Source organism: Ostrinia furnacalis, unplaced genomic scaffold (assembly GCF_004193835.3).
Source record: "Ostrinia furnacalis isolate ACB-3 unplaced genomic scaffold, ASM419383v2 OfSCF4239, whole genome shotgun sequence".
Taxonomy (NCBI): Eukaryota; Metazoa; Arthropoda; class Insecta; order Lepidoptera; family Crambidae; genus Ostrinia; species Ostrinia furnacalis.
In genome coordinates this window covers 540,967-552,694 of record NW_021134478.1, presented here as the reverse complement: position 1 = coordinate 552,694, position 11,728 = coordinate 540,967, and the positions used below count along the sequence as shown (strand labels likewise).

The 11,728-nt window shown below is 37.3% G+C and overlaps 1 protein-coding gene across 1 annotated transcript; it reads right to left on the bottom strand.

Moving 5' to 3' along the window:
* Positions 1-3,117: 3,117 nt before the first annotated feature.
* Positions 3,118-4,212, bottom strand: E(spl)malpha (enhancer of split malpha). Its single transcript, XM_028313421.1, has one exon. It carries the CDS (start codon positions 3,936-3,938, stop codon positions 3,465-3,467), a length of 474 nt encoding a protein of 157 aa, XP_028169222.1. The 5' UTR covers positions 3,939-4,212; the 3' UTR covers positions 3,118-3,464.
* Between the last annotated feature and the right edge of the window lie 7,516 nt (positions 4,213-11,728).

The following is an 11,728-nucleotide window of genomic DNA, read 5'->3' as shown; positions in this document are numbered from 1 at the left end:
CACAGGTGTCGGCGGTGTCGAGTTGTCTATGCTCTATACGACCTCGTTAGGGTTGCAAGCAAGGACGAGTGTCGCTGGGTTCGAGCAAAGACAATCAGTGGTAGAGGCGATGCTTGGAAAGGCTTGTTGAATTGTTTTAACGCTTTTATCGCAGCACGCTGCCTTTTATTGAATAAAATTATACCAACTAATAATACAAAGGTGAAATAGAAGATAAGACTAAATTAACATTCCATTGCAAGTAGTACTTATTGAAAGAGGGTCATAAAATAATAATTACTAGATTTATAATACACACCAAATTATTTCATTTGAGGTAGTAAACGGATAGTAATGTGTGAATTATAATATTTACTATGATATGCGAAAATACCTAATTATTACCAAAATCTTGCTCCGATTTACTTCATCAAATTATAATGCACATTTAATTTAGTCATGGTCACAGCAACAAGACTTGATAATCGACTTTTTATTAATAACAACAATAATAACTACTAATCACGCGTTGGTAATTATTTCCAACATAATTAAATTAACCGAAGATTAAGGCAATCAATTACTATCTATTTCGTAACCGGACAGTGGTCAGTTATTAATCCGAGTAATAATTGCGCAATAAACGCTTCCAGAGATAAACGCGTGAACCGCTCGATACAGCCGTAATGACTTTTATCGAGCGCACCATCGATCGGTACCTACCCTCAATTTAAGAAAACTAATTAAATCACGCCGTAACTTCAATTAGCCATAGATCATGTGCGTGCGCTTAACTCTACCTGGCCGTTGGTCCCATGCACGTGTTCGGACAATAGGAATTGCACGAAATTAGTCCAAAAAAAAGTTGTGAATTTGCAAGAGTTGCGGAATCCGAAATAAGGGTTGCAAAAACTCTTTTCTAACCCGAAAGTCCGAGTACACGTGCAGGTAACAATACGTCGATGAGTCACGAAGAGCGAGTCGCGGCGATACGCCGAGTATTATTACTGGCTGAGAAAAAAAAACATAAGCGTACACTCGTCGTGCCGTCAAGAATTGTACATCTGCCGAAATTTCTCACGGGTCGGATCGACGACTACGAGTATGGTTAACGCCGAGCGAATTTGCTAGTACCCGCGCATTATAGCTGCCGATAATTGCAGCCTAGCGGGACTTGCGAGGATATAATTTTTAATCAATGGCGCTTTATTAGCATATCTTGTTTTGGTTTGGCGACGCTGCGTAGAGCAGTTTTATGTTTGCTTGCGGTTCTTTAGTTGAATGCAATATGACTGTTTTACGATTTTTTAATTGGAAAGGGTTTGTTACAATTAGAGCTATGGTAAAACAGTTGTAGAATGTTTTTGTTACAATAACTTGATTGCGCATGTGTTTTTTACAATTTGTGAAATAGGTACATTTTTTGTGCTGAAATTAAATAATTCGCTTATGTTAAATTTAAAACTTATATTTCAATATCTCGTATAGACATACCACCTCTGTAACATTATGGATGCAATAAAGAATTGAGTATTGAGTATTGAGTATTGAGACGTATACGTATTGCTAGTACTAAGAGTATTCCTACAAATTTTTCCACTATCCTCACGATTTTTTCTATGATTACTTTTGTCACATTCAGGTATTGTTTCCACGCGCTTTTGTGCGTATTTTGCAAGCTCTACTAACAATGCATGATTTTAATTTATTGTAACACTATGGTATTGTTCGTAGGCAAACCTATTATGTCCAAAGATTTTGTGGCGCAGAGAAAGCGATGCACGTGCATAATTGAATGGGCAATTTTTATTGTCATTGCGTAGGAGATCGATTCTTTATGTATTTTTTCTTGAAGGTTTTAAGCATGTTGAGACATGATTCTGGAGAAGGTAGCGGCAACAGGTTGAGACTTGTTCGGGGTGGTGTGGTGGTTTTACGTTTGCGTAAAGGTGGTTTTTTATCAGTGCATCTTAAGGCGGATTGCATGTAGAGTCTTTATTCGGATTCTCTTTTTCTTTTTTGTGAAAATGAAAATTACTAACGCCTAATTTAAAATTGCATAATTGGTATGTCTCTACTGTTTACCATTGTAGTAATTTAGTTTTGAGATAAAGATGAGGAAAACCTTGGGATGATTTTCAGGATTTTCACATTGGTGGTGATTGGAAAATTTAATGGACTAATAAAACAAATAACTACTATGCATGACTCGATGTTGCTAGTTTTGGCATGAATTATTTTCTGTAAGATTAAGGAGGAAATTTTATGTCAATAAATTACACGCTTATTTGTCAAAAATGAAAATAGTACATAAATAATTCATTACAGAAAATAGGTACCTCATACTTGAGGTAGTTATGTTTGATTGGAAAAGGCTGATTTTACGAGCTTACTTAAATAACCTAGCCTAATATGTTACTAACTAACGTAGTGTAGATCTAACTGCATGTAACATCAAAATTACAACTAAATGTAGCTTTACTTTTGGGAGGAATCCAAAATATCTAGTTTGAGATTCTTGATATTAGATCTGACTAACATTTATCATAATTATTAACATCTCTACATTGATTATTCTAACTGCATGAGCATGTACACTAAATTATTTCAAGTTTGAAACCGCTAACATAGCAATCATTAATTCTGTATTAACTTTCCGCACGCGTTCCTGATTTGCGACTAACTGATTAAACGTTGATTGAGGCTGGATTCCACTCCAAATTAGGCCCCGGCAATCAGATAACAATCCCTGTCCAATTCAGTAGAACAAATAAAACGTAATTATCAAAAGAGAGGATCGAAACGGCGCGGTTAAAAGCGACAATTAAAAGTCCAGTAGCGAGATCCGCCGTGGGCAGTGCACGTGCGGACTCGAATGCGGCTCGCCCGGTCCAGAACCGGTAGGGATGGCTCGCGCCGGTCGCTCGCGCCGTCGCCTGTCAGACCGCTTTTTAAACAGAAACACCGAGCCATTTTACAACGTCAGATTTAACCTCGACTTGTCTTATTGGCATTTAAGTTTAACTACTGTATATGCATTTGTATGCATTTAAAGTTTAAACCTCATTAAGGCTTGCTTTCTATGTGTGTGTGTGTAAGTGTAACTTAACTAAGGGCATGTCAAAGGAAAGAGAGAAATATTTTAAAAAGGTTTTTTATTTGTCAATGTTCTTTTCATAAATATTCATAATTTATCATCCCTAACAAAATTAAAGCTTACAATAAGATCACAATAAAGCTCACTAACATCTAATCCTAACTTTTTATTTTATACAATTCAACATTTTCAAAATATCACATGTTTCGAAAAATACATTAAAGCTTTCGTGGAGTTATCACGAGGATAGCAAGTCCCTAAGCTAAACCTATCCTAAATGGCACAAAAGATTAAAGCTAACATCACAGACGGTTGCTGAAACCAACGGAAGCACGGTTTCACGGAAGACACAGTTTGGAAGACATGGGTTGTTGTTTGGATCAGATGATTAGGCTTGCACCCAGCGGTCTTGGAAGGCGGGGTACTGCTGTTCCGCGGTTTGGCACTCCGTGTAGCAGTGGGCGGCGGCGAACTCGTCTTGTTTGGCGACTGTGGTCCAGAAGAAGGTACCAGCATCGGTTCTGGCGAAGTGGACGGGCACGTAGAAGTTGTCCGGGTTCACTGGCACGATGTCGCAGCTTTCATCTTGGTTGTAGACCAGGAAAGCGGCGCCGGGCTGGCACGCTTCCATTTCGGAGTAGATCTTGCGCTCCAACAACTCGTTGTTCGAGTTTTGCTCGTCCTCGTAACACGTGTCGCAGGTTTTGGCGGGAACGCGCTTCGTCGTCTTTTTGATCATCTTCATTAGCGGCTTCAACAGAGCCTTGATGCCGCTGTTCTTCATCTTTTCGGTGTTGTATTTGTTCTCGTTGATGGAGTTGTTTGTGGCGATGATGTACTCGTTGTTGGCGTAGTAAGACATGTTTGAGAGTGTAGAGAGCGTGTGTCGCAAGTGAGATCACAGGCGGGAATGTGGGGCTGCTCGGCCGGGCTGGGTTTTATACCCGGCGCGCCGCCCCCGGCACAAAAGAGCGCGTAAAAAGTCCCTTAGTGTGCGTGGGTGTACGAGTGGATTATTCGATACCCCAAAGCTTTTAGCGGACGACAATAACTTGGATGTTTTGTCAACATTGTAAAGAGTTGGGAAAACAGTTCCACTTAGAACTTTTCATCATAATAATTTTGACCCATTAGGTAGGTAGGACTTAATAATTACTGAAAGAGGTTGATAGATAAATTGTAAGATATTGATAGCTGTGTAGCTCGTATCAATTAATTTAATCTATTTGCAAAATCGTATTAATCCGCAAACTATAATTTTATTGGTACGATATTGCATTGCTTTGAAATGAGTGCTATGGACGCTTTAAAATAAATGTGCTTTCATTATAGATTTTAATGGCTCGGCTATACTCGATAAGGCTTTATCAATTGATGCCAATTAATGGAACAGTTAAACGCTAGAAAGTACAGAATAACTGTAATGGGCTGTTTAAGTTTGTATTTTGAGCTTACAGGTACGCCTTTCTATCTAGATCAGTGGTTTATCTCAACAAGTGTGTATTTGTGTTTCATGGGAACACAGTCCACGTGCCGTCCACACGCCTGTGGGTAAACACACCACATGTTGTTCATTACCCCTAGTAATGGGACAATACGATTGTTATCGTCCCTACGGGGTCACTAAGTCAAGCGGTGGGGTGAATTCGACCCCGCGTGACCCGTGTGGCGCGCGCGCATGTCGCGTGACCTAGTTGATTTGTAAAGTTGTACCGAGTGTCATTATTAGTTATATTGTGCCATTTTGTCTCTATGAAATTCCGATAGATAATTATTTTGCAAGATAGTCTGGAATCTGACTGTAGTTTGGGAAGCTTAAAAATCAGATCTGATACCACAACAACGTAACCCTATCTCTCTCTATCTCCCAATAACTATTTGAATAATTCACATCCGAGTTCATTAGCATAGTGTTTACAAAAAGAATTATAAAACAAAATGAAATGCCACCTACACACGAAATATCCAGCTCATACCGGTCCAAACTTGTAGGATTTTTTCATCATATGTCCGAAGAGAGTATTAAAAAAAATTAAGTTTAAAAGAAATCAGTGTAGCGGTGATAGCGGGTCTCGGCCAATGGGGTGCGCGCGCGCCGGCAGGTGTTGCGATCCGAAGGCTCTCGCACGCACACGCGCGCACCGAATATACGACCACTGAACACGTGCATTCGAAGGGGATGAACATATGAATCGCGCACCAAAAGGAAAGAGACGCGCGATATTTTTTATCGATATGAATAGATTCACGACTCCCTCATATCCGAAATAGGGTAACGCAAAGGCTAATTTGGTTATTGAAAATCGAGGGGTTGATCGTGGGAATGCTCTCCGTTCCTAGGTTCCCAGGGTTGCTCGCACATTGAGTTTTTTCTGCGACGCGAGATTCGGAACGGCGACAGATGGCAACCGTGAATCTTTCCCGTTGTTACAATAAATCGTATGGAGTATTGGAATTAAACATTCCGTTTTGATGGCTCACCGTGTTGAGGGGTGGGGATGAAGATGTAAACAAGTGTAAAAGGGGTCAGTGGAACTCGACCAGGTCTATAATTAAATGTCTATTAGAGCCATTTTGGGGTTATTAGGGAGCATTGTTAGGGGTTGAATTTTCATTTTGGGGTAATGATGACTGCAATCGAGCGTTTGAATGAGTTGGATTTGGGAAAGTAGCGGTGGGCAGTGAATTTGGTTAATTGGTGGTTTGAATAATGGCCTGTTGGGCTTACAATAGGTTTTGTTTTTTTTACAGTTATTTGATGCAGGCATAATTACTTCGTAATTTCGCCTAGCCTGAGGCACCCATGCAATGAGTTTTTACTGTTAATTACTAAGCAATTAGAATTAATATGGAAAAAGGATGGATATTACCAAAAGGTTCGTTTATAAGATTGATTACTTCCATATTCTGCTTACGTCCGAAGTAATATTTGTGTAAAATATTTAAAAAGGACTTTTCGATAACAATACCTTGTGATTTTCCACAGCCTCTTTAACATAAACCCTCAACTATATTTGGCTTTTTTCAGGATCGTTTGTCACCGCCTTGAAGACTGTTCCCACGATTTGAAGATGCAAAAACTGCAACAATGGCTGGTCAATAGGATCCACCTGAGGAAGATTGCGTCATTTAAAAAGTGAAGCTTTGTGCCCCATGGCGTGACAAGTGTGCGTGGGAGAGATTGCCCTGGGGTTGATGGGACCCTAGCCAGGGGTACGAGGGGTACTATTGTTTGTGACTGCACTTGCTACGGGAATTTGGGGTCAAACGGCTTTGATTTTTTTGCCTATTGATCACATGTCAGGTGATTTTGAAAAATTGGTTTAAAAACGTCAGCTTACCTGTACCTTGGCGTGCCTTATTATTGTGAAAAGTATTTAGTTTTTGAATAATTTTAGGGACTGTTATCTACTATGACTGCTGAAGTTTATTTTAATTGTAGGTATTTGTATGAACATAATTGAATATTGTATAATATTAATAGTTTGTAATACTAAACCGCATTTTGTTATTCTTTATGCAGATATATTATGTATTTTCAACCGACTTCAAAAAAGGAGGAGGTTCTCAATTCGACCCGTATGTTTTTTTTTTTTTTCTATGTTTGTTACGCAATAACTCCGCCAATTATGAACCGATTTATAATTATAGATACATACACTGTTAAGTTATTTGCGATTTATTATTGCACACCAGAAGTGTATCCATAAATATAGAATTTACGATAGTTTTTAAATTGTGTTCTTAAGCTTTATGAAAAAAGCTTCAAATTAAAAACCAAAGTCTATTGAGCTATTTTCGCATGACAAACATAAATCAATGTTCATGGTTGATTACAAAACACCTTTTCATACCCCTCACCGGTTGCGTAATCTCAGCCACCTTCACAATCCGAAGTGTGGGAAATTCAGTTACGACGTCTCCAAATAGAAATTGGGGGTGGAAATAAAAGCCATGTATAAATCACCCCTAATCGCCCCTTTTGTTGCTTTTACACTTGTTGCATCACCAAACTGTATGATTTAAAACCAATATAGAACTTGCAGTTGTAGAACACCTTTATTGTTACTGTAACTCTTATTGCTTGAGAGGTAAGGTTGAATATAGCAGGGAAAGGGATTTTTAAGGGGAACTTTTTGAAGTGTTAAGGGAGAGAGAACGTAGGGGCGTATAATTTTAGGGGTTGTGAACAATTAACCGAATAGCAGGTAAACTCATTTTGAATGTGGTGAAAAAAGAGATCAGGTGAATTTTGCATTGTAATACGAGATGTGATTAAATCGTAAGTAATATTTTATAACGTGATAGAATACCTACTTTTTTAAATTATTGTTAAGTTTATTATATGTTTGTTACTGAATTTCTCGTTTTATTTCCTTACAAACTTGTACGTAGGCTTTTGGTAGGACCAAACTGAGAGTGAAAAGGATCAAAATGTTACTCTTCTTTGTCGAAGCTAATGACATGAAAACTTATTTCTAAAAAAACTTTATCTGTGCATCTCCCATAAAGGAGATAGTTCTATCAAGTTTTTGTTATAAGCCCTCCGAAGCCCTCTAATGAGGAGGGAGCCATTCAAGAGGGAGGTGATAATCACTCTCATTTGTGAGCCTCTCGTTAACATCGTGGTTTATTTTGAATAACTTCGGTTTGGTTTAATGGTAGAGGTAGGAGGTTTGAAGGATGCAGAGGAGTGACTTGAAGAGGCATTTACACAATACGTACATAAAGTTGATGGTCAAATAAAAGAAAATAAAACTGAATACTTTTCTAAAAGAAAATAAAACTCAGTTCTTTTCAAAGACAAAATGAATAAAGTAGGTACAATAACTTTCGGTAATAATTTACGTCTTTATAGATTTTTTTATATAGGTTTTATAAATACTGAGAATCTCCTTTCGTCTTCTATCCTCTACATTGGTGAAAACAGGGCCTGAAACAAATAAATGAACATTTTCATTGAATTGTAAAATATCTGTAAGTAAGTCGGTAGGTGTAAAAGCACAATATCTTTAAGGATTCCAAAAAGTTTAGTTATTACTTAGAAATTGTAATTAAGGATCGGACACGCCGCTCGAAACCAAATTCTAATAAGAATTTGTTCTTTTTCTAGTACTGCTCTCCAGCTGTCATTTTGAAGCAATATTTTTGGATTTTTATTGCTTGTACTCCTGTAATGGTCATGGAGCTTGGAATCCGGTAATAAGCTTAACACTTTTTCTTCTTTTAAAATGAACATGGTATTCCTTGAGTCTTATAAGGGTGGAGCTATTAATTTACATCTTATTTTAAGATAAAGTTATTTTTTCGAATTGGAAGATCATGCGAATGAATTGAAAAGACTAAGTCACAAAGATAAATCTAGGGGAGACCTTTGTCAAGTTCTGGAGTGAAATAGGAATTTTCAGTCAAGTCATGGTCACAGTCAAGTCTTAGAAAGAAAATAATTTACAGTAGAATAATCCCACTGCATTTAACTTCTGTGCCTTCTTGTTTAGTAAACAATGATCTATGAGTACTGATTAGTATGACGCAGAGCGGCGGGCCTGCGCGGCTAACGACCGGCGCGCGACAACTATTGCGCCCGCGCATGCTATGCGACATGTAAGTTACAAGCGATTAGCGTCTATAGCTTTACTATTTTTAATAAGTTTGTAGTGTGAAAGTCAATCAAAAACCTAAGCACTCTTAGTAAAGTCCCGTCCCGTCAGTAATAGAATGATTTGAAAAAGGGTCTAGAATGACACTGTCAGAAAAATAATGTTTCCACGGGATTTCGATATGAGTAACGTGTAAAGGTATTATTAATATATTGAGGTATTTAATTGACCATATCTTACGCCTACGAGCATTTCACGGCCTTGCTCTTCAACATCAAGAAACTTATTCAGTCGTTAACACATGAACATAATCTCTAGGTTGAAGTCAAGAAACTTTTCTCTTACTAATAAGTATACGAATGTGATACATAATATAAACTTAAGTTCGTTTGCATTATTATATACCTGTTTTATATTTTATATTCCTTTCTTTTCTTAAGTTTTCCGCCACACGCGTTATTTTGTGCCATACCCATGAGAACTCCCACAAATTGTTCAAATTACTCGTTCATTGCACTTAACAATTTATTTACAGCGCTAATGGTTGCCACGACGAGCCGATGCAATTCATTAAGCTCTAACACCAACACAACACAGCTAATATAAAACCACCATTTTTAAACGTAGACTGTACATGCATCTACAACTCTACAGCGATGTAGACTCTACATGTATATTATACAATGATAAATAGATTATTATTTAATTCGTAGGTCTTCATTATTGAGTCTATTTACAATTTAAAAAGCATTTGATTTCCGTTGTAATGGTTTTGCTTTTATGAGAATAAACTGGCTTTTTAGCGTTTTCTGCTGAAACAATATAAATAATATTGTTTCAGCAGAAAACGCTAAAAAGCCAGTTTATTCTCATAAAAGTAAAACAAGTATTTTTTATAGTCCAAATTAAATGTAATTAATGAAGTACCTACCTACACCTATAGGTAATCTACATTCTTTTAAGTCTGACTTAGTTCGCTTTTGTATCTGCATTTCATTTCTTCAGTAAAAGTATTACTCTTAAGTCCTTATAAAAATCTCATTACAACTTTCGTTTGAAAATCGTTATCCAGCAAAAACTACATTCCATTTTCTTTGAACAGCCGCGTCGTAGACCAATTATTATACCTTCATTACGCAGCGTAAGGCGCCTACTTTTTACATGCAGTTGGACATTTTCAATAAATTTAGAAGTAATCACCGTCATTAAGGGACATAACATTCAATGGGTGTTCGACAAGAAACTGCCACACAGGACATTTTTATTTGAATCATAAAAAATCTGCTGCTAAGTGCAAAAATGTTTATTTAGGTGGGACTTTTGCGAAAAATGTTTGTAGATATCACTAACTTGTTTCGTTAAAGTTATCTAGGATATTAAAATTGCTCTTATAAATAGTCAATTTACACGCATATTTAACTATTAATATAAAGTACATTATGAATTACTAAGATCTGAGTCCCAATTTTACAATCAAATTAAATGATTTTAATAATGAAATACATAGGAATTAATAGCACTTTTTCGTCCGTAATNTACCTATAATAATATTTTTTCGTTAATTTATGAAAATATCAAATTAGCCCGTAATCCTGATACATAAAGTTAGCCTATTAATTTAACACAGGTACGACTGTACTCAGTGTTGCACTATCAAATGCAATTGACGCGCCTCTATGCCAGGGTTTTTATGTTCCTGGTCAGGCTATAACCCTTTTATACTAATACAATGGTTAGTGCCCCAGAAAAATACTTTTAAAGCTAAGAAAAGTTGAGAAATACATAAATGGTAAGTTAACGAAAAGGGAGAAAGCGTTATCTACAAAAACCAGTCGATATTATTGCAAAGATCATTTTAATGCGAGTACCTACCTAAAGACAAAACACCTACCATTGTATATTTTTCATTTCAAATTTTTTATAAAGTATTTTAGTGACATTTTATTTGAAACAGTGGACAATAAATAGAGAAATAAAACACGAGGTACGCACGCAGATGGGTTCCTTAAAGTAAATTAAATCCTTTGAAACTTTAAAGACAATAAGACAATACTAAAAACTCTCTACCTACTTTATCCCTTGTTATTGACTATGTTTTATGGTGGTAAAATAATGTTGTCGCTTCATCGAGTTAACGATAAAAATCTATACGAACAAATGTATTAACACATACTTCTCATTCTTGTGATAACCCGCTTGTGGAAGTCAAAGAGATAATACAATATCAACGATAATACTCTAGAATAGAGTTAGCGTCATCATCATCATCATCATCATCATTTCAGCCACAGGACGTCCACTGCTGAACATAGCCTCCTTCAATAACTTCCACATAATATCGCAAAGTTGATAGAGGCCTGCATCCAGCGCCTCCCTGCTATCTTTATCAGGTCGTCGGTTCACCTTACGTCCAACGCTGTGTTTTCCGGTACGTGGCCTCCACTCCAGAACCTTGCTGCCTGGGGCAGAGCTGCCGCAGGTTATACAGAAGACTAAGGAAGGAGTATAACTTGCCACTATGCTTGACGTTCGTGGAATATGAGAAGAAGGCCTTCGATTCGATCGAAACTTGGGCAGTGATGCAGTCTCTCCAGCGGTGCCATATTAATTATCGCTACCGTTGCTGACGATATTGTGGTCATGGCAGAGTCGCTGGAAGACCTCGGCACAATGCTCAAAGTCCTTAATCGAATTTCGGAACAAGTAGGCATTGGGATGAATACGAACAAAACGAAGCTTATGTCGAACTGCGCCCTACTCAGTTTCGTTTAGGAGCTTGATTCTCGAGATTGTTGACAAGTATTGTCTACCTTAGACAAACGATTCAGCTATTTTTTTTATTTATTTATACTTTTGCACATACAACTGTACAGTGGCGGACTTAATGCCAGGTATCCAATATAGGTAATATAGGTAGATCCAATTTGGAGAAAACGGTCAACTCGGCTGGGCAGCTACATTATCATCTTTTCGTCTAAAATACCTCAATGCCTTAAGACGAAAGTCTATAAATCTATGTGTGTCACCAGTGATGACATATGGCTTCGACTGT